The sequence below is a fragment of the Equus quagga genome, chromosome 18 (genome assembly GCF_021613505.1).
Source record: "Equus quagga isolate Etosha38 chromosome 18, UCLA_HA_Equagga_1.0, whole genome shotgun sequence".
Classification (NCBI taxonomy): Eukaryota; Metazoa; Chordata; class Mammalia; order Perissodactyla; family Equidae; genus Equus; species Equus quagga.
Window position 1 is genome coordinate 21,529,932 of NC_060284.1, and position 22,362 is coordinate 21,552,293.

At 36.6% G+C, this 22,362-nt stretch overlaps 1 protein-coding gene across 8 annotated transcripts in view; it reads right to left on the minus strand.

The window, feature by feature from the left end:
* Positions 1-13,329: 13,329 nt before the first annotated feature.
* Positions 13,330-22,362, minus strand: part of COL24A1 (collagen type XXIV alpha 1 chain) — a 348,320-nt gene continuing 339,287 nt past the window's right edge. For all 8 annotated transcript variants that reach the window (XM_046645896.1, XM_046645897.1, XM_046645900.1 and 5 more), the window contains 3 exons: positions 21,204-21,313; positions 18,303-18,518; positions 13,330-14,809 (listed from right to left, as the gene is read on the minus strand). In XM_046645896.1, coding sequence (XP_046501852.1) covers positions 14,663-14,809; positions 18,303-18,518; positions 21,204-21,313 — 473 coding nt within the window. In that variant the 3' untranslated portion in view covers positions 13,330-14,662. The remainder of the gene's footprint in view (positions 14,810-18,302; positions 18,519-21,203; positions 21,314-22,362) is intronic.

The following is a 22,362-nucleotide window of genomic DNA, read 5'->3' on the forward strand; positions in this document are numbered from 1 at the left end:
TCTGCCCTTCCCTGAGGAGAACAAGGCCCTTCGGTCACCTCCCAGGACCCCTGCATTTGCCGTCCCTTTTTCAAAAGCTACTGTATTCTGTAGTATTACCTAGACCCCAGGATGGAAGAAAGAGAAGAGGAGAACTGTTCCAAGCCAAACTGTACACACAGTTATCAGCCTCCCAGATGTTATTCTGCCTCCTTGGGAAGCTGCTGGGCTGGCCCTGCTATTTCCATGCCCACTTTGAGTTAGGGGAGGCCATGATCCACCCAGGGTAATATGGGTAGAAAAGGGCACAATCAGAGACTCTAGCCCTCCATTCCACCCCTGAACTCCATCAGTGTTCCTCTTTGACTGCAGGCTTTCCTTTCTCCACCACAATGGGACCCAATTACCTTTAATCTCCCAGAGAGTTCTCAGAGTTTCTCAGGCTCCAAGATCCATCACCACCCTCTCACTTACATGGCATCTTCAGGATTAGAGTTGGGGACTCCAGGAGGCAATAGTTAGTTTGCTATCTTTTCAGGAACTAGAATTCACCAGATTGAACTTTTTAGAAATGGTGATGGTAATGAATTTCTGAAATGATTTGAAGTGTGTGCCAAATATCGTTCCTACTGCGCTTCCCATGACATTGCTCAAATTTTCCCAGTATGCCAAGATTCATTATATTCAGAACTTTGAGGCAATGCAGTAATTCCTGTCAGCTTGTCCACGGACTGTTGCATCAACATCACTTGGTGTACTTGATCAGAAACAGATTTCTGGGCCTTTTCTTAGGGGCACTTGATCAAAATGGAGAGAGCTGCTGGGAAATCATTTTAATGAGTGTCTCTGTGTATACTTCTGATGTACAGTCAGGTTCGGGAACCACTGGATGAAAGCATTACAACTGCACTGTCCAATACAGTAGCCACTAGCCACAGTGGGTATTGAGCGCTTGAAAAGTGCTTATCCAAATTGAGATGTGATGTAAGTATAAAATATACACTGGATTTCAAGGATGTAGTGCAAAAAAAGAAAGTGTAAAGTATCTCATTAATAATATTTTATATTGATTACTTGTTGAAATGATAGTATTTTAGGGATATTAGGTTATGTATAATATATTAAAATTAATTTCACCTGTTTCTTATAACGTTTTTAATGTGGCTACTAGAAAATTTAAAATTACAGATGTGGCTCATATTATATCTCTATTGGACAGTGCTACACTAGAAGATGTTATTAAAATTCAAATTTCTGGGGCCGGCCCCGTGGCTGAGTGGTTGGGTTCACACACTCCGCTTCAGCGGCCCAGGGTTCGGATCCTGTGCGTGGACATGGCACCGCTCATTAGGCCATGTTGAGGCAGCATCCCACATGCCACAACTAGAAGGACCCACAACTAAAATATACAACTATGTACAGGGGGGATTTGGGGAGAAAAAAAATTCAAATTTCTATTAGATGTGGTGAACATAATTGAGTGAATACTCAAGAATTAGCTAAGCATATTAGTTCACTTATAAATTTGTTAATTCAGTCAGTAAATATTTGTCTCTTCAATTCATTCTCCAAATTACAGACCAAGCATTTTTGCAAATCACATGTCTGAAAATACCAGTCACCTCCTTAAAAACTTTCAATGCCTAATTGTTGCTTGTAGGATAAAAAACGAAATCCTTCTTGTAGCCTTGCAAAACCCCTTATTTCTGGCCCATATCTTCTCTTCAGTCTCATCTCTGATTACTCATCCTTCAGATGGCAAGTAAGCACTACTTCCCTAGGGAGGCATTCCTTAGCCACTCCTCCTTCCTCTGCTCCAGCCTAGGTCAGAGTTTTTGTGTATGTGTGTTTCTTTCAGAGCACTTATTTCACGTCATAATTATACATTCATGAATATTATCATTTCATTAATATCTGTTTCTCTCCCAGACAGTAAGCTCATTGAACACAGGGACCTTGCCTTTTTTGCTCTATTTGAATTGCCAACTCAGAGCACAGTGTTTACTTTACAAAACACAATAAAACATGAAGACAGGAAGGACTTGAGCACCTACTTGCATCATGCACTGTGCTATTTCGTGAGATTATAAACATTAAAATGTACACTCTGCCTTCCGGGAGATCACAGTTTAGTGAAGGGAGACAAACATGTGAAGAGCAATAACAGCACAGTGAAGCAAGTGTAGCCTGTAGAACGTGACCTAAAGAGGAAGCAGCATAGGAAAGGTTTCCCGAGGAGCTAACTTGAAGAATGAGTAGGAGTGGGCCAGGGGGACAAGGCAGGAGAGCTTTCCAGAAAAAGTGTAGTCTGTTCAGGGAACATCAGATAAGTTAGGTATGGCTGGAGTGTATCCATTCTGATGAGAAAGGAGGGAGAGATGGTAGACAGGTCATCAGAGGCCTCGTCACCAAGGCCTTGGAGGCCTTGCTGAGCAGCTTACATTTTTTCATCCTATAGGTGATCAGGAGCCAGACTCGTTTCCTGGGCTTGGGTTCTGAGGTTGGGACACAGAAATAAGAGGTCGGGGAAGAAACCACAGGTTGGTTCTGGGTGTGATTCTTCTTTAGCAGGGAGAACGGCATCCTGTGCTTTGGATGGGCCTAGTATTACAACACAAGCAACTGCTTCCAAAGAATTGGCTAGATCTGTTATTGGCAAAAGCATGATTCAGATCAAACAAATAAATCATGATTCAGGAGTTTCAATCATAACTGATGAGCCTTTAGAAGGATCCAGCAATTGAGTCATTGCTATTAGAGGAATCCAGGACCTAATACAGAAGGCAAACTATTTGCTACAGAGAAGTATGTGAAACAGATTTCTAAAATGATTTTAGAGAAGAATTTTCTGAAAAAAATTCTAAAAAAAATTTATTATTATACTTTTAACACCTGAAATCTGAAAGCAGCAAGTCCCACTAGCTAGAATTTTACTTGGTTATGAAATTAAACTAAGTAAATTCCAATTGTTTTAATTTCTCACTTCCAACTATTACACCAAAAGCTTATATGTGTCTACTATTAAGTTCTGTACAAAGTTTTCTATTTTTTCATCGTAGGAAGAGACAGAAAAATATTATATATTTTTAAAATACATAATACATAATAAAACATAATATTTTTCTATGGCATATTGAGTTATGTAGGAAATATCTGGGAACAAATAAACATTATTTTAACAGTGAATGTTTTATATAGTATCTTGGCATTTGTATTGGTAATTAAATGGCTTAATCTGTTTTACAAATTGGAGATGTTCAAGTGAGAAAAATTGAGTGTAATACTAATAAAGTTCAAGTAAAGTTTTATTTTCTAATAGTTGAGGAAGACCTTTATCCCTACATGAAGAATCTCCTTATCATAAAGCTGGGGTTTCAGTGTTTGCTTCAACTGAGAAGTTTTCTTGAATTTCTACTCTAAATTTGTCCTGAACTAGATATCCAGTAAAATCAAATTATTCTTAACGGATTGTTACTGAGGTTATTTTTTGTACTTGTGTGCGGTCCTAAAATTCCACTGCTAGGTCCAGCCAAGATGATAGCTCAGATTCTCCAACACTTGCTCTTCTCTATAGAGGTGCCATTTTCCTAATGTGGCTTTGGAGTACACCAGGACTCAGAATCCAAAGCAAACAGATTGCATAATTGTGTACCCAGGCTGAAGTGACACCTTCATCATACCTATCACAGCCAATTACTATGTAGGTCATGGGGAAAAGGTATGCTTTAATAGGGCAGGGCACTGTGTACTGACATCTTAGCTTACACTTATATTTGAAACTTTAAAATCTGCTAATCTTGTGTGGAAGGACCAAACTCACACATTTTGGTCAGAAAATGAGATCTGCCAAAGTGCCTGCTGCCAAACACCATGTTCCTGTTGCTCAGGTCATTTCTGTGCCACTAACAGCATCCCCTTTCCTTGTTTATTGCAAAGTCATTAAACAAGCAAACCAACAGAAACTTTTTGCTTCCTACTGAAAGAACTACATTCATGTTTCATCCCAGTCAGGAAGCAGGGATAGATCCAGATTTTGTGAGTCCTGAGGCTCATACAATTTAGGTCCTCTTTATGAAGAAGGACTAAAAATTATTGTACTTCTGCAAACTTTACAAACATAAATGCCTAAACAAAGACATTTTGAAGGTCACTTCAGGGCCCTAAGGCTTAAACTTATTAGCTTTACAGTAACTCTGCCTCTATAGAAAGCATATTTTCGGTGAATGTGGTAGAATTTTTTTTACTGTTGTGACTTTTAGGCTTTAGTTTAATGTGCTAAACCATTTCATCAATGAGAAAATATTTTCATAGTGTAATTTGTGATTTTAAGGATTTTACTTTTGACTTATGGTTACCTGTCTCCATGTGCATAAGCGTTTTGGTTTGGATATTCATGCTGTTGCTGTATGAGAATTAACATAACACAAGAAATTAGGTGAAAAATGTTGTACTGTGATGATATAGAGCCTTTTAGACCTGAACTCAACAAACCCCAGGGAGGATAGCTATAAAGTAAATACCTAGGCATGTCATAGATAAACTGCTGAAAGCCAAAGAAAAAGAGAAATCTTGAAAGAAGCAAGAGAAAGATGACATATTACATGCGGGAACAACAATATGAATGATGGCTAGCTTCTCATCACAAACAATAGAGGCCAGAGACATTAAATTGACACATCCAAACTACTAAAAAAACAGAACTAAGAATTCTATATCTAGAGAAAATATCTTTCAAAAATAGATGTGAAATAAAGACAAACAGAATTAATCACCAGCCAACCTACACTACAAGAAATGGTAAAGGAAATTCAACAGGGAATGATACCAGATAGTAACTTGGATCGCCAGAAAAAAAATTTATATATATTAAATTTTATTCTCATAATTCAAAAAATATATAAATGTTTAAATTGTTGGATTTATAATATATACAGATGTACTATATATGACAACAATAACACAAAGGATGAAGGGATTAAGTGGAAGTATACTGCTGTAAATTTCCTATATTTTACTTGAAATAATTCAGTATTAGCTATAATTAGATGTGGTAAATTAGAGCTTATTACTGTAATCCCTACAGCAACTATTAAAAAAGAGAATAAGGGTCAGGAATTTTTCTCCCTTTTTATAGATAAGGAAACTTCTGCTTCTAGCTATATTGGGATTGCTCATATCAGACCAAACCTGCTGCTAAGAACAACTCTAAAATCTGGATAAATACAAAAAATAGATGTTTGACAGCATCAATAATCATACAAAGCAGCCAGGGCTAGATGATAAGTAAGGAAGAAGGAAATATACTGAAGTGAATTGGACCTTGTTCAATACTTTTTTCCCTGGGGGAAAATGCTGAACAGAAAAACAGTGTCCTAGAGGTTTAGCCAGTCTTCAAGACTGATGGGGTGGGAGAGTAGGGAGGAGAGTGAGATGAAACTTGGAGTTCAGGACCAACAAAGGAGGATAAGGTCCTTGAACCATAAGTTTTCAGGTGAAACACCTTAAGGGCTACCCCATAAAAGTAATGGAAAACAAGAAATAGAACAGTTCTCAGAAGGCCTAAGGCCTAGTTTTGAACTATCGCAGTCATTGATTGAATCCAATTGCCTGTGAAACGGAAATTAAATTCTCTCAGGAAGGAGCTATTTTAATTTAGAGCTTCTGAAAGTTTTCAGACATGATGTATGACATTTAATAAAAATTGTTATATATGTCAGGAAACAAGACCAAATGACTGGAAACTAAAATTAAAAATAGACAACATTTAAAAAACCTTAGGATGTGCAAATATTGGAGTACTCAGATAAGGACTTTAAGTCAACAATGATTAATATGCTCAATAAGTGATAAATGACAAGATGGAAGATTTCCCCAAGGAAATGTAATCTACAAAAAATTAAGTGAACACATTAGAATTGAAAAATACAGTTTCTAAAATTAAGGACTCAAAGGTGGATTTAACAGCAGATTAGACATAACAAAAATAGGGTTAGTGAACTAAAAGACAAATCAATGAAACAATATATAAACTGAAGCATAAAGAGAAAAAGGATGATAAATATAAAGAAGAGCATAAGAGATATATGTGACACAGTATATATGTCTAAAATATGTGTAATTGTAGTCCCAGAAGGAGAGAACAGTAAAAACAGCAGTAGAAATATTTGAAGAAACCCTGGCCAAAAGTTTTCTAAAGCTTACTAGAGAGATCAAATCACAGACTGAAGAAACTCTTTGAATACCTAGAAAATAATTACACAGAAAACTACCCTAAGTACATGGTAGTAAGACTGTTAAAAACCAAAGGTGAACAAACAAACAAACAAACAAACAAAAAACCCTTCAAATGAGTAAAACCAAAATTGACAGCTGACTTTTCATCAAAAATAATGGAAGATATAGGACAATAGAACAATATCTTTAAAGAGAAAATAAATGACAATCTGGAATTCTATACCCAGTGACAATGTCCTACAGACAAAATAAAGAGTTTTTAGACAAACAAAAAACTGAGAGAATTTGTTAAAGAAATACTTAAGTTCTGCAGCAGAAGGAAAATTATCCCAGATGAAAGCTTTATAATGAAGGAAGGAAATAAAAGCAACAGAAAGTGTAAATAGGTGGATAAAACTAAGTAAATACTGTCAGTTTAAAATATTAGGAAATAATAATATCCTGTAGGATTCTAAATTTGTGCAGAATAAAAATACATAACAATATCATCCCAAAATGTCAGAGAGATAAGTGGAAGGAAAGTTTTATAACATCCTTGAGTTGTCTGGAAAGTGGAAAAGTACTAATTTATGAAGTCTCTACAAAGTCAAGGATATTTATTTTTGTCTTTAGGGTAGCCACTAAGAAAATTTTTAAAAATGTATAACTAACAAGCTAAAAGAAGGAAAATGGAATAATAAAAATATTTTACCAATCCAAAGAAAGGCAAGAAAGAAGGAAAAAAAGAAAAAAATTAGAGATGAGACAAATAAAACATAACAGTAAAATACTAGATTTAAATGGAAATATAACAGTAATTACATTAACTGTAAACAGACTAAATGCCCTAATTAAAAGTCTAAAATTGTCAAAGTGGATTAAAAATAAACAAAAATACAACTATATGCTGACTACAAGAGATATGGCTAAATAAAAGGATGCAGAAGTTTAAAAATAAAAAGATGGACAAAGATATACCCTGTAAACACTAACAAAAAGAAAGCTAGTATAAATATACCAATAATAGATGAAAAGGCATGAAGGCAATAAAGAATACCAGAGATAAAAGGCACACATCATAATGATAAAGTAATCAATCTAACGGGATAATATAATCAGTGCAGGAGCCAAAGTGGACCAGCTTGCAAGAGCCAATGCGTCCATCTCTTTCCATTTTCATGGTCAGTAACATCACAATGGTAGCTTAAAATTGGCATAGTCTGAGTAGTTACACCATGGAAATTGGAAAATGCTACAAATTAGGGATTGTTTCCTTTCACCCCTTGGAGAGCTAGTTGTTAAACATTTACCAGTACACCACTGGATATAACAATTTTAAATCTGAATGAAACTAATTACATGTATAAAGCAAAAAGATAGGAGCTAAAAGGAGAAACAGGCACATCCACAATCATGGTTGGAGATTTTAACACATCTCTCTCATAACTGGCAGAAAATTGCCCAATATAGAAAAGGCAACAGAGAATTAGTGACTTAACCAAGTACCCAAAAATAATGAGTTGGCTGGGTTGGAACTGAGTTTAAGTTTTCTACCTCTACGTTCAATATTCCTTCTGCTCTAGTTTTATATTACAGGAAAGATTTGTGATATTTACCTTATAATGACCATTGTAATTTCTACATTAATATACAAAAACGGGGAGAAAAGCAAGGAACATTTTGTAATTATATATAGTTACAGTTGTGCCTTAGTTTTAGAAAGGCTTTATATTTAATGTATATAATAAAAATATAAAATATCTATACTAATGAAACAAATTATGAGGATGGCATGGCTTTAAAACAGATGAATAATTTTAATAAGGGATTCACCACAACTTCTTTTGGTGATAATTATCAGGAAGCTTATCATGGAACTATTAAATCTCGAGTGATGTTGACGATGGTGACGAGATGATGAAGGCAATAGCAGAAGCTAACGTTTACAGAGTGGTTGTGTTGTGCCAGTTACAGTTTTAAGTCCTTTCCAATGTTAATTTACTGAATCCACTCAAAAACCGAGTGAAGTTTCATCTTGTGTGCCAATTCGATGGGCCCAGATAACAAATTATTTCTGCGTCTGTCTGTGAGGGCGTTCCTGGAGGAGATTAGTATCTGAGCCTGTGGACTCAGTAAATTGTCCTCCTCCGTGAGAGTGAGCATCATCCAATCCACTGAGGGCCTGAAGAGAACAAAAGGCAGAACGAGAAGCAGTTGGCCACTTTTTGCTTTCTGTCTGCCTGCTGGAGTTGGGACACCTCATCTTCTCTGGTCCCCAGACTGAGTTTTAATCCACTGGCTCCTCTGGTTCTCAGGCCTCTGGAGTTATGTGAATTACAGCGGCTTTCCTGGTCTCCAGCTTGCAGACAGCAGAATGTGGGACCTGACTTCTCAGCTTCCATCATTGTGTGAGCCAATTCATCGTAATGAACCTCCATATAATAAAAATACACGATTACTGTATTACAATATATTTATGTATAATATATTTTTATTATGCACAATATATCATGTATATTTTAATATAATAATATATGTATGTTATATAAGATCTGTATCTCTATTTATATCTATCATCTATCTATCTGTATCTCCTACTGGTTCTGCTTCTCTGGAGAACCCTAACTAATACAGATTTTTACTTCTATTATCCCCATTTTACAGTGAAGAAACTGAGGCAATGAAGAAGATATAACACACTCAAAGTCACACAGCTAATCCTCAGAGTACTCTTAACCGCTATACTATACTGCCTATGGTTAAGTTGATTAAAATTTTCTTTAAAATGAATATTTCAGAATACAAAACATAGTAAAGTAGTTCTATTTTATTTTATTTTTATATGGAAATCAATTTAGTTCTTTAGAAGAATGAGTTAGATATACAGATGCACAGACATGGGAAGATCTCAAAGACAGAAAGTAAAAACAGTTATTTTGCATATAATACATATAGTATAAACCCATTTATCTTTGAAATAAAAACAATATATTTATTTATGCACTATATATGTATGTAAGTGTATTTTTAAAGAAGTTTCTAGAGCTAGAACTTAAATTGTCATGCGGTTACTGTGGGAAGGGGGGTGAAATTGGGGGTCAGAGGTGGAAAGTGGACAGGAACTTTTATTTTTTATTCCATTTATTTTTTATCATTTAAAATTTTAATCATGAGAATGTGTTCTTTTTTTTCTGAGAAAAACTCAGAGTTGTGAGGGCACATGTTTCATTCCAGAAATTACAAAGGGGCTGTTGGAACCGTAGGCTGGGGCCAGTCAGTGAAAGACCTATACGTCAGGCTCAAGTTTGAATTCATTCTGTAGGCAATGGCGAGTCATCGAAGGGTTTAAGAAGAGAAGAAAGGGAATCAGACATGCATTTCTGACGGCCGCCCTTGGCAGGAGCTGGAGGATGGAGATGCGACCAGTGTTTAGTATGTGTTTACTGAATGGACAGATGAGTGAATGCCTGATTTCTTATGGAAAAGCCCATGTGTGAAATCACAAGTGCCAACTCTGAGATGATTTTTTTTTCTCTTTTTCCGAGTCAGTTCAGAGAATGTATGAGCAGCTTTGAAGACAGCTTGAAATATGAGGAAACTGGATTGAATACAAGTCAGGAGGCAAACACAATATGCTTAGCATGGTGGTTCTTTTTTTTTAAGCACTTACGGGCCATTCAATGTTTCTGAGTTTTGCTTTACAAATCTATGGTGATCTTGATGACATAATCTATATTTCAAGCTAAAGTTATTGCAGACTTGGAAATAGACTTTTTTCGGGTGCACATCATTATATTTCAATTCTTGTGTAGATTACATCATGTTCACCACCCAAAGACTAATTACAATCCATCACTACACACGTGTGCCTAATCACCCCTTTTGCCCTCCTACCTCCCACCTTCCCCTCTGGTAACCACCAATGCAGTCTCTGTCTCTGTGTGATTGTTCTTGTTTTTATCTTCTACTTATGAGTGAGATCATATGGTATTTGACTTTCTCCTTCTGACTTATTTAGCTTACCATAATACCCTCAAGGTCCACTCATGTTGTCACAAATGGCCGGATTTCATCGTTTCTTATGGCTGAGTAGTATTGCATTGTGTATATATACCACATCTTCTTTGGATGGATATTGGTCCCTTGATGGGCACCTAGGTTTCTTCCAAGTCTTGGCTATTGTGAATAATGCTGCAATGAACATAGTGGTGTGTGTATCTTTATGCATTCGTGTTTTCATGTTCTTTGGATAAATATTCAGCAGTGGAATGGCTGGATAGTATGGTAGTTCTACTCTTAATTTTTGGAGGAATCTTCATACGGTTTTCCTAAATGGCTGCACCAGGTTGTACTCCCACCCCCAGTGTATGAGAGTTCCTTCCACATCCTTTCTAACACTCATTGTTTCCTATCTTGTTAATTACAACCATTCTGACAGAAGCGAGGTAATATCTCATTATAGATTTGATTTGCATTTTCCTGATAGTTAATGATGTTGAACATCTTTTCAAGTGCCTGTTGGCCATCTGTATATTTTCTTTAGAGAAATGTCTGTCCAGATCTTTTGCCCCTTTCTTAATTGGATTCTAAGTTTTCTTGTTGTTGAGATGTATGAATTCTTTATATATTTTGGATATTAACCTCTTATCAGATATATGGTTTGCAAATGTCTTCTCCCAATTGTTAGGTTGTCTTTTCATTTTGTTGATGGTTTCATTTGCTGTGCAGCTTTTTAGTTTGATGCAATCCCATTTGTTTATTTTTTCTCTTGTTTCTCTTGCCCAGTGAGACATGGTACTTGAAGATATGCTGCTAAGACTGATGTCAAAGAGCATACTGCCTATATTTTTTTCTAGAAGTTTCATGGTTTCAGGTCTATTTTATATATATTTCTTAAACTATATCTAGGAAAAACATTTGTCTCTGAAATAAGTTTTTTTGGGGGGAATACAAGATATAGCACATAGATTGAAACTAGAGTATAAACTATGGTTTCTTTCATTTAGAATCATCCTCTGCTTTTTTTTTTTTTTTTTTGAGGAAGATTAGCCCTGAGCTAACTACTGCCAATCCTCCCCTTTTTGCTGAGGAAGCCTGGCCCTGAGGTAACATCCGTGCTCATCTTCCTCTACTTTATATGTGGGACACCTACCACAGCATGGCTTTTTGCCAAGCGGTGCCATGTCCACACCTGGGATCCAAACTGGTGAACCCCCCGGGCCACCGAGAAGCAAAATGTGCACACTTAACTGCTGCACCACCGGGTCGGCCCTTGCTTCTTTTTTATTGAGGAAGATTAGCCCTGAGCTAACATCTGCTGCCAATCCTCCTCTTTTTGCTAAGGAAGACTGACCCAGAACTAACATCCATGCCCATCTTCCTCTATTTTATATGTGGGATGCCTGCCACAGCATGGCTGGAGAAGCAGTGCAGAGGTCCACGCCCAGAATCTGAACCAGCGAACCCTGGGCCACCAACGCAGAACTTGTGAACTTAACTCCTGTGCCACCAGGCAGGTCCACATCCTGTGCTTCTTTAAAAGAACATTTCTATGTTCCTCAAGCAGGAAATCAGGCATTTTTGCCACAGCCCCATTTTTAAATATTGTGGTAAAATATACAATATAAAATTGGTCATTTTAATCATTTTAAGTGTACAATTCAGGTGCATTAAGTACATTCATGTTGATGTGCAACCATCATTACCATCCATCTCCAGAACTCTGTCATCATCCCAAACAGAAACTCTGTATTCACTAAAAATAATTCTCCATTCCCACCTCACCCAGTCTCTGGTAGGCTCTACTGTATTTTCTGTCTGTGAATTTGTTTATTCTTGGTACTTCATATAAATGGAATCATACAATATTTGTCCTTTTTTGTCTGGCTTTATTCACATAGCATAATGCTTTCAAGGTACATCAATGTTGTAACTTATATCAGAATTTAATTCCTTTTCTAAGGACAAATAATATTTCACTGTATGTACATACCACATTTTCTTACCAGTTCATCTGTTGACGCACATTAGGGTTGTTTCCACCTTTTGGCTATTCTGAAAAATACTGTTATGAACACTGGTGTACAAATATCTGTTTGAATTCCTTCTTTCAATTCTTTTGAGTACATCAGCAAAATAGAATTGCTGGATCATGTGGTAATTCTATGTTTAACTTTTAAGGAACTGCCAAACTATTTTCCACAGTGGCTGCACCATTTTACATTCCCACCAGCAATATAAAAGGGTTCTCATTGCTCCATATCCTCACCAACAATTGTTATTTTCCCTTTTTTGGATAATAGCCAACCTACTGTGTGTGACGTGTATCTAACTACAGCTTTGATTTGCATTTTCTTAATGACTAGTGATATTGAGCATCTTTTCATTTGTTGGCTATTTGGTATACCTTCTTTGGAGAAAGGTCTGTTAAGTCCTTTGCCCATTTTTCAATTGGGTGGATTGTTCTTTTGGTTTTGTTTTCGTTTTTGAGTTATAGGAGTTCTTTATATATTCTGGATATTTATCCCCTATCAGATATATGATTTATAAATATTTTCTCCCATTTTGTGTAATGTATTTTCACTCTCTTGATAGTGTTCTTTGATGCACAGAGGTTTTTAATTTTGATATAGTCCAATTTATGTTATTTCTGTTTTTCTTTTATTGACTGTGCTTTTTGTGTCATCTCCAAGAAATCATTGCCAAACACAATGTCATGAAGCTTTTCTCCTGTGTTTTCTTCTAAGAGTTTTATAGTTTTAGCTCTTACATTTAGGACTTTGATCCATTTTGAGGTAATTTTTGTATATATGTAAGATAAGGGTACAACTTCATTCTTTTGCATGTGGATATCCAATTTTCAAAGAACCATTTGTTGAAAAAGCTGTCCTTTTCCCATTGAATGGTCTTGGCACCCTTGTTGAAAATCAATTAACCATAAATGAGAGAGTTTATTTCTGTGCCATGATATCATTTTGTACAAATAGGAAATAGGTCCTACAATCCTTCTATAGGTATGTAACAGATACTTTATAATAATGTAAATATGTGTATAGTACGGAGGGCTCTGCCAGAGGGGCTACCATATATAATAAAAGGATATGGTAACAAAAGAAGAAAAACAAATACTACCAAAAAAAGATTTAAAGCACCTTTTTATTATAGATAGGTAAGTGCTGTTTGCTGTGGCTAAAGGTATATTTAGAATGGCTATACAAGATTTTTTATATACCAAAAGGTATAATCTCTTTCTTTTAATACTGAACTAACATTTCTCTGACAACAAGGAACGTCTGAACTGGCTGAGCCTATATTAAATGGCAAAGACTGATGTTTTCTTGAATGTTGCTTTAAAGACTGGTAAATTGAATTCCTTAAAGTTGCAACACATTAAATTTAAGAACAGTGAAAGAAAATCAATGAATATTACAAAAATATGTAATTTCTATGAAGCAGAAATATAAAGTTTTTATAATTTAAAACAGCAGCAACTTCAAAAAATTTGCTGAATTAAAACTTTACAAAATATATATACACAAAGTATCATTCCAGATGATCATGAATTTTAAAAATAGTACGTATATCACAACCCCCAAACTCTAACCCAAACCTACTACCGGATGTAGCTGGCCTATGATATTTTTTACAACAATTTAAAAAATAAAAAACAAAAGAAACCTCCCAATTCTCTTGTGCATAAGCACAGATTATAATGTGCTGGCTTTGATTCCATATCCACAAAGAGAATTTTAAAATAAAACAAGAACTTCACATAAATAATATTTTACTTGTTATTAAGTATGTGAGCAAACAAGTTAAAATAAGTACCAACAACCAAAACATATCTTGATGTAACCAGTACATACACTCTTAAAGAATGACAAAGACAAAAAAGTAAATAAAATAGTTTACAAAAGCCACAAGCACCTTGTTTTAGAAAAAGCACCAAGCAACACAAAAAGGCAACACATAAGAGGTAGTGTACCACCAGCTAAGATGTATATGCCCAATGGGGACCTGAATACAGCTTAGTATTTGGGAAAGTAAGACATATTAGACTGTGGCTTGTAATTTTTAGACAGAAGCATGCACATTTGGGAGCATTAGCCAGTATTGCTCCATAGTGCTCTGCATCTCCAGCTGTCTAATGGGTACTTTGCTCTGAGACAGTCAAAAAATATACGATACCCTGAAGAATTCTTTGTTTATAAATTTTCACTTCTAGGGAGTTATCTAAGAAAGCTCAGATCAATATAATTTTTAAAAGAATTAAATACTTTATCAATTAAAGTCCTTTAAAAAAATGCCTTTTCTCCTTCTTAGGAGGAAGTCTTTTCTTCCTGAGATTCTTTAAGACTTAGCCAATGCTTTATTGCATTCATTTCATAATGATAGTATCTTTCTGTCTATATTTTCCCCTCTGCAGCAATTACCTGGCCAACAGCATGAATTCTGACCTAATTCAGAGACTTTAGAGAAAGCATACAGCACTGCTTTCAATGTAGAACTTCCGTTTTGTTTTGAGATGGGGAAGTTTTTGAACTTCGATTACTGGAAGTTGATTAGGGTCCTGGGTGTGAAAAAGGAATTTTGCCTTATGCCAGCTGCCATCTTGAATCTGTAAAATAAGAACAAAATCCTTTAAATATGTAAACGTTTCAGTAGCCACCATTCTCAGCAAACAATGCCCTTCATAGACAACGTAGATTTATTTTAAGGATTAGAGATAATGAATAGAAAGTGCCTAGAACAATGTGTGGCAGAGAGTAAGTGCTCAAAGAATGGTAACAATTACTATGAATAATTGAAAACACGGGTTTATTCCTTTCTCTAAATGCCATTGTGTGCTCTGACTTTTCAGTTTCGGAGGCTAAAGCTAGGCTTCTGCTTTTGTTGCCTGTGAATCATTGCGCCTGATACGAATTAAAAGGCTGAACTGTCCCTAACATCTGCTCTGTATTCCTTTGTTTGGGACTGATTCTTCAGGTTGGGCATTTTTCTTGGATGAAAGGGAATGAGCTGTCTCAATCTCTCTGTACGTTAGGCAGGAAGTAACCAGAATCACTTCGGTCAGAAGTAAATGAAAACTATGTTGAAACATCTTTTAGGTTTCTTTTTTTCCATTTTGTGGTTACTGTTTATATAGTTTCTTTCCTCTCTTCCTTCTAGGCCTTTCTTTTTCTCTTATTACTGTATCTCTTTTACTTCTGATAAATTCTATATGGAACAGAAACATATCATAAAATATCCTGTGATTAAGATTCAACAAGACAAAATAGAGAAACAATTGACTAGATTTGTAAAACTTTTTATTCAGGAATTTATTCACTTACTCATTCACAGAATTATCATGTTATAAACTTTAAAATTTGAAGAAAGTTTATAGAGATTATTTAAGCTATAAGTTCCATTTTAAGCTAAGGCCATTGAAGCTAAGCGAAGATAAATGACTAAAGTCATAAGCTCGGTGTGGAAGCTAGAACTGGGGTTCTGTGTGTAAGACACTGTTGGACTAACTCAGTAAGTCTTTCAAGCAATATTTATTGAACACTAAGTACATGTGTCACAGTTGAATAAGATGTAATCCTCTATTTTCTTACAGTGTTTTGGAAATATAAAGATGAATAAATTAGTTCTGGCTTCTGAATTCTAGCAGCTTATAAATCTAGCAGGAGAGAGGAGAAACACAAATAAATGCTACAATACAAGACCATATATGGTAAGCGCAATATAAATAATGTAGACAAGGAGTGCTAAATTCTCAGTTCCAACTGGAGTAGTCAGGAAAAGCTTCATGAATTCAAAATTTAAGATGGGTGTTAAAGTATGCCTAAAATTTCCACTTGGTTAGAGGGGTAGAGAAGGGCATTTCAGAGAAAGGGAATGACATGCATTAAAAAAAAAAGTTGGAAGGGCTGGCCCCGTGGCCGAGTGGTTAAGTTCGTGTGCTCCGCTGCAGGCGGCCCAGTGTTTCGTTGGTTCGAATCCTGGGCGCGGACATGGCACTGCTCGTCAGACCACGCTGAGGCAGCATCCCACATGCCACAACTAGAAGGACCCACAACGAAGAATATACAACTATGTACCGGGGGGCTTTGGGGAGAAAAAGGAAAAATAAAATCTTTAAAAAAAAAAAATTTGGAAAAGTAGATGGTGGTTGTGAAAATAAGCCTAACATGGGGTTTAAGTGCACGGTTTTGGCCTGGAACAGATATTGACAGAAATCCAGGTACCACCATTCTCCTCACATATAAAGTGGGAATAATAAAAAGCTACCTCACAGGCTTGTGAGGATTAAATGAGAATTCAGTTAAAAGTCTAGCAGTATAGTGTGGCATGGGCTTTGGAGTTGTACACAGCTGAGGTTGATTTCTTGTTCCTCCACTAATTAGCTGCATGACCTTGAGCAAGTTACCTAACCTTTCTGTGCCTTCAGTTTCTTGACTATGAAATGAGACTGATAATAAATTCTTGACAAAGCTGTTATAATTAAATACACTAATACATGAATACATGGCACCCGCCATATAATAAGCCCCCAAAAACTAGTAATAGGAATTGTTGTTGATCTTCTTCTTATTATTATGAATAGATCAGGCCTCAGCTTAGGGTAGATAGCTGGTGAGCCCAAGCTAGAAAGGCAGGTTGAGGTGTGGCTGTTCTAAGTGTTGACTTAGAGCTGATAAGTTTCAATTGTGTCTCAGAGACAGTAGTGAGTTATTGAAAGTTTCTGGACAAAACTGTAAAAACTAAATGAATTTGTTGGTAATATTGATCTCTTTGCTTACAGAGAATGAGCCACATACTTCTGACCATTTGTGTATGATTTTTCAAATACCCAAGTACTGTCTGGAAATGAAATGTTATGAAAAAGTAGAGTCCCCTGGAAATGGTAAGAGATGTAAAATCATGGGCTTCTTAGTATACAAGACCAGGAAATGAAGCTATTTAAAGTCATCAATGAGGGGTTGGCCTGGTGGCACAGCGGTTAAGTGCACACGTTCCGCTTCTTGGTGGCCTGGGGTTCGTCAGTTTGGATCCCGGGTGAGGACATGGCACCACTTGGCAAGCCATACTGTGGCAGGCGTCCCACATATAAAGTAGAGGAAGATGGGCATGATGTTAGCTCAGGGCCAGTCTTCCTCAGCAAAAAGAGGAGGATTGGCAGCAATTAACTCAGGGCAAATCTTCCTCAAAAAAAAAAAGTCATCAATGATACGTGTGTAAAGTGGACAACTATCTTCTCTGTAACAGGTGATCGCAAGCTCTTCTGTAAAGGGCTAGATATCAAATGGTTTAGGTTTTGCAGGCCATACAGTCTCTGTCACATTTACTTAACTCTGCCATTGGAGTGTGATAGCAGCCATAGAGAGTAAGTAAACAAATGAGTGTGGCTGTGTTCCAATAACATTTACTTACAAAAATGAGTGGTGGGCTGGGTTTAGTCTGTGGACTGTAGTTTGCCAACCCTGCTCTATAACACAATGTTTTATAATTACAGATTTTTCATAACATTCGTTATTAATTTTAATTGAAAAAATGGGATACACTTCAATTATTGATTGGTAGGGCCAGTCAGTCTGCAATTATGCCTACATTTGGTATCAGGTATGGGGACTGACAAAATGAAATAAAACTGATTTGCCTCTATAACCTGTCTTACACGAAGGAATGAGCTGTAGCATCACAGTGGTGAAAATACACGAAAGAAAGCTATTTACATGCCATCTCTATCTACCTACCTACCTATCTATCTATCTATCTATCTACCTACCTACCTACCTGCCTATCTATCCATCCATCTATCTATCCAGGTGTGATTTAATTATTTCATATGGGGAATAAAAATTAAATTTACGTATTAACACCTGTTGCACATACAAAAATCCACGAACGACCAATGGGTGTGACAAAAGTTGATAAGTTATGATACAAGCAAATGACAGATTCTGGAAAATGTATGGTACCTGAAAAATCAGGTACATGAAAACTTACTACTTTTCTGTATCTGCAGTTTGCAATTAAAGTCTTAATCTCATTATTTTAATTTTATAGCTTTATCAATTTTAAGTTAGTTATATTGAACAATTCTAAAAGCATCATTCTCTTACCTTGCAGTCATCTGAAAGCACTTTAGGTTCAAGTAGAGTGTTTTCTTCAAAAATCTGGCCATTCCATCCCTTGAAACCAACAGGCAATCCTGAGTCACTTGTCTGAGCACCCGTCCACACTGGAGTGTTTAGACAGTGAATGGTGATGATGTGGGTGGCTTCTGAGCTCAGTAAATGAAGGAAGTTCATCTGGACTTTCCCAACTCCAAACTCCAACTAATGTCATAGAAACAACATGCAGATTATAAGATGTGGCAACTGAGAAACTAATAGTTTGGGGAAACTTGAGGAAAGCCCTTAGAAGGCAGCCTTGAGAAAGCTGCTCTTCTCGGCATCTAAGTGCTGGTCAGTGGTGTGCTGGTAATGCTTAACCACTGGCTCTTACAGGGGTTGGGTGGGGGAAAAAATCCCTAATTTATAGCATTTTTCTGATTTCCTTGGTATAAATATTTCCACCATGGCTGATTTCAGGCTATCAAGATGGTGTCATTGAACATGGAGTTGGAAGGAGATGTTAACAATAGGCTCTCATGAGCCAGTATGAGTGGCTTCAGCATGCCACTAGGCTACTAGACATGACCAGAAAATGAAGACAATTTTCAGTTATCTGCATTAATAACTTGTTATTGATTAATGCTTCAATAATTTTTTTCATAAAACCCTGAAATTCTGTCTATACTTTCATTTGAAGAGTTTTTTTTGTTTCCAAAGATAAGTTACAAGTTATAATAATAACTCAGTTGAGTCATTTTAACTATGAGAGCCTTTAAAGACAAGGAGACGATCTTACTCGCTGTGTTGCCAGCCCTTAATGCAGTTCCAGTCATACAGTTAGTCATCAATAAATGTTTATTGGATGAATGAATGCATGAACAATTAACTAATACAGTGATACATAGGGCAAAATTGGAGCAAGGAGGTCTGACTGCACATTTTCCAGGCTTGGACAAGAGAGTAGATTTTTCTATAGCTTTAGACATCATTATCATTATTATTATTTTAGCATTATTCAAGTGGGGGTATGGTCATAACATAAGTGCACAGAAATGCTTCCTGCTGTGGAATTTATACTAATCTACAAACATACAATTAGAAAAATATCAGTTATGAGGTAACAAAAAAGGAAAAAAAGAAAGAAGGAAAGAAATGACAACAAAAAAAGTAAAGCCCCAGGAAAAGAAAGGAAAGGCAAAGGAAGGGCCTAGGATGAAAACACAGAAGGACCATCATTAGGATCATTAGAGTTTAAATAGTTCAAATTCCTCATTTTGCAGATGAGAACCGCAAACTTATAAAACATTCAACCTTTCTGAGCTTTAGTTTCTTTGTTGGTAAAGCCAGGTATGGCAGCGACATGACAGGTTGTTCTGAGGATGTGAGGTGCCAGGTGTCATTCACCTAGTACAGAGCCTGGCACAGAGTTGGCTCCCTGGTGGCTCACAGGAGCATTTCTCAGGTTAGTAGAGGGACAGAGACTAGAACCCTGGTCCCTGATTCCGAGTCTACCGTTCTTTCCACTGCCTGCCCAGTCTTCCTCAGGTTGAGTTTATGAATAGGAGAAACGGGAGAATTGATTCAGTTAAGGAAAGAACTGGAGTGCAGCTCCTTCACCACTCCTATCTCCTGTGCACACTGCTCCCCACCTTTCTTCCATAGTAATCCAAATAAAAATCCTGGGCCAAATCCCGGGGAGTGGGGAGGATGATGTGGCTATTTTGGAAGTAGGACTATCATGCTGCTCTTCCTCAGGGGTACATGGATTCCCTAGGAATGGAAGCGTCCTGCCCTCCTCTGCTTTGGGGGTAACAATGGTGCATGCCCATTGAGATGAAGCGGAGAAACACCTTAGTGATCGAAGGGGGATATTTTAGGAGGAGAGTGCGGTCTAACAGTAAGCAGCTGGAGAGACCCACAGAACATTTTAGCTGCCGCCCTTTTATGAGGGATACAGCACACAATAGGCTTGTATATCAGTTCTTCGTCAAAGAGAAGTAAGTTCTGGGTAATAGCAAGCTGGTTTAACCAGAAAAAAAAAGAAACACAGTTTTGATTTCTTCAGTATGTGTTGCGGGTAGAACTAAGCTTTAGGTTTTATAAATGCTTGTTAGAACACCCAGTATTATACCAAACTATCTTTCATTTATTCTAAGCATTTGGTTTATAGAATTATACTTGAAAGAAGTTTTAAATAATATTCAATGGATGTTTAAGGGAGGTTATTTTGTGCTCAATCACCAAAAATAGCAAGCTTTGTGGCAAAATTCCTCCTTTAATGATGATGTCATTTTTAGTAAAACTTTAGGTAACTAATTCCTGATTACAAACACTACAGGTGTTTTGGGGTTTTCTTTCTTTCTTTTTGAGGAATATTAGCCCTAAGCTAACATCTGCTGCCAATCTTCCTCTTTTTGCTGAGGAAGACTGGCCCTGAGCTAACATCCATCCCCATCTTCCTCTATCTTATATGTGGGATGCCTGCCACAGCATGGCTTGCCAAGCGGTATGTAGGTCTGCAACCAGGAGCCAAATGGGTGAACCCCAGGCTGCCGAAGTGGAATGAGTGAACTTAACTGCTGCACCACTGGGCTGGCCCCCTGTTTGGGGATTTTCTAATGGATGTGCATGCACAAAAACATAAGTTCCACATTTTCAAAGGAATTTAAAAAGCATAACCAGTAGAGTAAGTCAAGATAAGCCAATCACAAAAACACATAATCAAAATGTCAAGATTTACTAGGATTATTTTTAAAAAACGAAACATTTCTTTCTTATATATGGTAGAGAATGATATCTTGCTTCCATTCATAAAATTAGTAATTATTTAAAGTGACAGAATTTTAAAAATCATTGTTCATGGATATTGGGCAAGTACCAACATAAAGTCTAAAATTCATTACATACCTTTGTCACAGAAACAGGAGATAAACATGTCTGACCACCAGCACTGAAATTGCAGAAAACCTCAATGGCATCCGAAGGGCATCCAAGATTTGGATCAATCCAGTATCTTCCTATTAGTTTATTGTCAAACATAAAGATATTTAAATGCCATGCTAAAATGCATTTGAAACATCCTTACAAATTATCATAATACTCTAAATATATATTTTCACAGTCTTACCTGTAAAAAAATTAGATTATAAAGCATTTACATTTAGTGAATGAATGAAAGCTGCAAGCATTATGTAGAACTGATAGTGAAAATACTGTATTTTCACATACTTATCAATTTAAGGGAATTTCATAATTTTAATTAAAAAAGATAGAATGGCTTAATTTATCGCTTCATTCTACAGATAAGATGAGCTCAGCAGCTTAAAGTGAATTGTCTAAAGTTACACAGTTAACAAAAAAGTTGTAGTTAATGTGGTGTATTCTTTTTTAATAGGAAGGATTCCTTTCTTTTTTTGTTCTTTTTCTTCTTCTCCCCAAAGCTTCCTAGTACATAGTTGCATATTCCAGCTGTGAGTGCCTCTGGTTGTGCTATGTGGGACGCTGCCTCAACATGGCCTGATGAGCGGTTGCCATGTCCCCCCCGCCCAGGATCCGAACCTGTGAAACCCCGAGCCTGCAGAAGCGGAGCATGCGATTTGAACCACTTGGCCACGGGACAGGTCCCTGGTATATTTCTGTTCTATGTCATCATAGAGTTTAAAAATGAATATTTAAAGAAAAAATAGAAACAACTTCTTCCTGAGGTAAAATATATCTTTATGATAATTAAAATAAAAATAATAAAAGTTTTTGTTTTTAGAAAGAAAATGTACAATTAAATGGTTATCATTTTTATGTTTTCATCATCATATTTGTAAGCGGGAAAAACTGAAGTCCCTGTGGCCAAGTGGTTAAGTTCCTGTGCTCCGCTTTGGTGGCCAAGGGTTTCACCGACTCAGCTCCTGGGCGTGGACATGGCACCACTGGTCATGCCATGCTGAGGCGTCCCACATGCCACAACCAGAGGCACTCACAACTAGAATAGAAGAAGAGAAAAAGAAAAAGAAGATTGGTAACGGATGTTAGCTCAGGTGCCACTCTTAAAAAAAAAAGAGCATGGGGTCGG